The following is a 5,468-nucleotide window of genomic DNA, read 5'->3' as shown; positions in this document are numbered from 1 at the left end:
CTCAAATCAGCCCTTCATTAGAGGAGAAATTTGTTTTATGTGCTTTATATGACACTGTCATTATGGAATAATATCAAAAAGATATTGAGCTTATTTTCCAATATTTTGACTCAACTGGAATAACACTTTAAATGTGTTGAGCTTATTTCTCTGGCGCTTTTTATCAAGATACTTTTCTCTTATTATCAAAGACCTGGTTATATTTCTCTGTTATCAGGAGACTTTAACAACAAAGTCCAGTTTGTTAAAGATTCTCAGAAAGAGCAGTCTCAGACACCTTCTTTAGATCCATTATATCTTCAGATTATCCTCTTTCAAAGCACTGTATAGCCCTTGTTGTGCTATAAGTACTATATAGGAATCTCAGATTCCTGAACAATCAAATAACAACACTATCAGTCAAATATTCTTAAGGAGGATCAAAGTGAGTCCGGAGAGATGTTTGTGATGATGTGGGGTTGTTTGTGAGAATATAAGCTTTAATGATGAATGAATTTCTTTTAACACAAATATAGATGAAGTAAGAAAACAATAAACATGAGTATCAAACACAATCATACCTGAACAATCAAATAACAACACTATCAGTCAAATATTCTTGAGGAGGATCAAAGTGAGTCCGGAGAGATGTTTGTGATGATGTGGGCTTGTTTGTGAGATAAGCTTTAATGATGAATGAAAAGAAACATCAAAGCCATATCAAGACAAATTTGATAAGCATGCCGTGGCAATACAAGACGTGGTTAGGTTTAGGACAAAAAGGTTTTGAGTGAAATAAGCATGGTACAAAATCACTAAGACTAGTTAAGATTAGTAGACATAAGTGCACGTTGAAGAAGTAAGAAATAGAAACTCTGCATGTAATATGGTCATGTGTGATTTGGTTCCAACATTGTTATGATCTCATCTATGTAACAGTTGGTGAAAGGCTCAACACAACATGTCACAGATTAGAGACCACTTTGTATTTCTCTATGTTGTACACACCTCTCTTTTCTCTTCATCCGACAATCTGCATACTAATACGAGAACCTGGTGACAGAACCTGATAACCCTCGTCCCACGAACCCCAACACCAGTCCTAACATATTGTCGGATCTACCACCGACGAGCGTTACAGAAATCAGCCTCAATCAGAATCAGAAGACTTCGAATTAGAACTCAAAATTAATTCACACTCACGTCGAAGGAATAGATAAAGCCAGAACCTTAGAATAGATATACTGAGAAATTTAGAACAGATAAGCCCAAGACTTTAAGAATAGAAGCGAGGTAAAACTTTAATACCCCAGATCTGAACTCCCGGATCGACCGAGATCTTCCGACCTCCCGCTCTAACACCCGGCAGATCAACTACCACGTCTCCCTCGTACAGAACCCCCACCGACGACGACGTCGAATCAAACGACTCGTACATCAGCGTAAACCGTTCAATACAAGAACCATCAGATCCTCTCAATCACTCACTATCGATTGAACTAGATCCCGACAGAATGGAAGAAATACAAAGACAGCTTACTAATCTTCAAAACTCATTAGCTGAAGAGCACCTGTTAGGCGAACAAGCCGAAGTTAGAGGCCGCCAAGCTGAGGAACGTCTTGAAGCTATGATAGCGGGACGAACCAATGGTGGCAGCAACCCCACAGTAGCTCCAAACCTTACCCCTGCTCAAAACGAGCCCCCGATTGTCCTAAAGGGACCCAAAGTCTCCACTCCTGACAAATTCAATGGCAGTAGAGGAGGACCGGTCGAGGTGTTTGCCAGTCAGGTACAACTGTACATGATGGCACACCCGTACCTATTCCCAGACGACCGCTCTAAAGTGGTATTCGCTTTATCCTACTTAACCAGGACAGCGAGCGCATGGGCTCAACCACTGACGGCCGAGTTATTTAACCCCGAAACTGCCCACGATGTCACCTACAACCGTTTCGTCCGTAACTTCAAAGCGATGTTTTTTGACACCGAAAAGAAGTCTAAAGCTGAGAAGGCAATCAGATCCTTAACCCAGAAGTCGACCATAGCGGCGTACACGCACAAATTCAATCTTCATGCGGCTAGTACTGGGTGGGAAATCCCAACTCTAATCAGCCAGTACGAGCAAGGCTTGAAGCGCGATATCAGAGTAGCTATGGTCTTAGCCTCAGAAGAGTTTACATCAATCGAGCAAATATCAAACCTAGCCATCAAGCTGGATAACAAGATCCATGGCACAGCCAATACATCCATCGCACCAACAAACCCAAGCCGTGACCCTAATGCCATGGACATATCAGCATCCTTTACTCGACTATCAGACAAAGAGAGAGCTCGACGAATGCGTACAGGAACATGCTTCAGATGTAATCAACAGGGTCACATATCCCCAAACTGTCCTAGTCGCCAAAAAAGCGATCGTAACTTCAAAGGAAAAGGAGATTATAAGAGTAGACTGGCAGAATTAGAAGTCAAATTGGCAGCATTAGGAGGAAAGGAAGACATGGGAGGTGATCAAGGAGAAGGCATCAGTAGATCAGACTTATCAAAAAATGGAGGCGCTCAAGCCTGAAGGTCGTGCCTAGCTTGAGCAAAGAGGATTCATTAGGAGTGATAGACTTAGGCGCTAGCAACATTGTACCATGCAATTCAAGCGACCCACGCTTATTTCTACAAGTTTCATTATCCCTACCCCATGAATCCCGCGCCACACCATCTGAGAGACCCCCCGCTCGTTTCTTAATTGATTTGGGCGCTACCCACAATGTCCTGAGCGAAACTTATATCAGGCATACAAGACTGTTCCCTTACGCCTCAACCACATCCCAAGCAGTCACTGGTTTCGACGGATCAAAAACCAGCTCAACCCACGAATTAGAGCTCAAGATCAATCAAGACCACGACATCACCTCATTCATCATTGTCAACATTAAGAACACTTACGACGGCATCTTAGGCATGCCATGGATACAACTACACCACGATCACATCAATTGGAAGAGATGCACCGTTGATTACCCTCAATACTCAGCTGCATCCACATCAGTGGATTCGTCTCATCCGACAACACTCTCCGAGGACACTAAGTTGGACCCCAGGAGAGAAGCTAGGAACTGTGACGAGCACCACGTCTGTCTTCTTCAAGCACGTCGACGTGCACACACAGAGAATTTCAATACAAGTTTGCAAGAGTTTTACTCACTTTTTGACAGACAGGATGATTTGTGCCGTTGAGCACCCCTTTGTTGGCCAAGAATCGGTCGAATAAGAGCATCTACCCGGCTGTGTCTCAAACAAGAAAGGGGGTTAGCAATCCCTTGTTACGTCTTGTATCCCTTCAACCGCTGAGCTTTTCCCTCTTGCTGAAACAACGCGGGTGCTGCAATCCACTCACTCTTGGCGAACCGAATCAAGCCGTGGTCTTTGTACTAGTTTTGAAAGTACCATATCACGCAAAGAGCCATATGAAACATCTGAATCCATCATAAGCGGATCAAATCATCATTTTCAAACGCTGTCAGTACCTTGACACTGCAAATATAATGTATTTTTCCCAGGTGAAAAATGATTACATTTATTTCACAAAATGATTAAAAATGCATTAATTCTGCATTAATTCTGCATTTTTCTGCATTAATTCTGCATTATTAATCATTTTGTGCATTAATGTCAATCATTTTTCACCTTGGAAAAATACATTATTTTTGCAGTGTGAACTATCTCGCCCTTCGAGCTCAATCAATATCGCACCTTAAGCTTTTCAGAATGCGTTTGTCAATCTGTTATTCGCATCTGAGTATTTGGGAAAGCACGGCTTCTGATTCTTTCTCTGTAGCAGCTCGCACCTCTCACCACTGGAAAAAGGGTGTCGCTGTCACTTCGCTGAAAGCTGTGAATGCTTCGGTAAGTGACACGCTTCCGCAGTCAGGTGAGGGAATCTGCCAATCATTGGCCAAGTTCACAAGATTTTTACTCGGATACGACAAATTAACGAAGTCTTATCCACCGGCACCTACCGATGACGAGCGCTGCCAACTTCGACCTCTGAGTCAACACGAAATAATGTCGGATCACAAGATTTTTGGGACAAACTCCGTCTCTGCTCATGTTTCATCAGACGACGAAGATATTATTCCGTTCAAGTTGCTCTTCCTTTCCGACTTGAAGAGCTATGGCATTAGTAGAATGACGCTGGATTGGGAAAAAAACGACAAGGATATTTGGAATCGCACCTTAGCAGTTTTGATTGTTAAACATTGGCGATATGCCAAGTCAGAAGGTGCATTCAGCGGAGAGTCTGTAACTCCATCTCACAACACGGAAAAGATATGTATGGGTGTAGTTCTTCGATGGATTCGTGGCCGCGCAAACGATGTTCGCCAAAATCGAGGATCTCGAGAAAAGGTTCTCCGGAAAGAAACACTTCGTAAGAAACAGGTGGTGAGTCAAAGACGTCTCTCACTATCTTGTGTATGTTGAGGATCCCATGCTGATTGTTGTTAAATCGTGAAGCTTTTTAAATACCGCACCAATTCGCTGACTCGTCTTATGAAAGCCAAGAAACTTGAGCAGAAAGCGTCCGAAATCATGCCTCATCACGACTGTTGCTCTGACACGGAGTGGGAGCCAGAAGACACTCAATATCCCTCAGTTGGACTTATCTGGCGCAGTCAACAATATGCGTCAATACTGCAACAGATCGACGGCCTTTCCTACAAGTACTGTGCTTCTAGTCGCGGGGTAGTCAATGCTCACAAAAGGTTTGATCAATGTCGAACCAAAGCCACCCATACTAATCCACATGCTGCTGTATGTATAGGCCTCCCCGAAAACTGTTATGACCCAGTTTTTCTGTCTAACTTGATGCCTGAAGAAAAGGCTGCTCTTCATATGAAACCTGTTACAAGTCTCTTAAACATACTACCTCCTCTCATTGAAGATTCTGTTGTTTAGCTTTTCCTTTGTTTGTAGCTCCATCAAAATACCGCACAAGTTGTATTTTCTCATGGTTCAAAGAAAGATAAATAGATAAGAAAACATTTGTATATATCAAGTCTCTGAAATCTTCAAAAAGTTACACAAGCGTACACAGTGTTTCTCCAGTCAATATATCTATCGGGTAATAAGTGAAATCATACTTAACCAGGGGCTATTGTGCTTATTCAGTCTTGAGGTGTGTTGAGAATCAATAGAAGGAAATAGTATGAGAAAGACCTGCTGGGTGTAGGGTCGGGTGCGTGTGTCACAAAAATAAAAAGGTACATATGTGGTATAAGTATGAAAAGGAATGATTTATTTTATATTTTCTTCGCTTGATGACATATCAGAGATGGCCTAAAATCACATAAGGGTCTTAGCTTTGATAAATGAGGGCACAGATTGTGGTGGAGCAGCTTACCATGCTCCGGAGACTCACTAGCGAGACAGTTGGTTTGTCTATTCCAAAAGTTCCTGAGGGATTATGAAGGGCAGCGCAGTGTCCAAATAAATT

General features: G+C 42.5%; 1 protein-coding gene across 1 annotated transcript; it reads left to right on the top strand.

Annotated features, from left to right (window-relative positions):
* Positions 1 to 3,742: 3,742 nt before the first annotated feature.
* Positions 3,743 to 4,930, top strand: MELLADRAFT_70026 (uncharacterized protein; the record flags this gene model as incomplete). The annotated part of the gene is made up of 3 exons (XM_007419284.1): positions 3,743 to 3,880; positions 3,902 to 4,417; positions 4,490 to 4,930. 3 exons carry the CDS (start codon positions 3,743 to 3,745, stop codon positions 4,928 to 4,930), a joined length of 1,095 nt encoding a protein of 364 aa, XP_007419346.1.
* Positions 4,931 to 5,468: the final 538 nt, after the last annotated feature.

Source organism: Melampsora larici-populina (genome assembly GCF_000204055.1).
Source record: "Melampsora larici-populina 98AG31 unplaced genomic scaffold MELLAscaffold_153, whole genome shotgun sequence".
NCBI classification, from domain to species: Eukaryota; Fungi; Basidiomycota; class Pucciniomycetes; order Pucciniales; family Melampsoraceae; genus Melampsora; species Melampsora laricis-populina.
The sequence above is the reverse complement of the archived record's forward strand: the minus strand, read 5'-3'. Positions and strand labels throughout refer to the sequence as shown.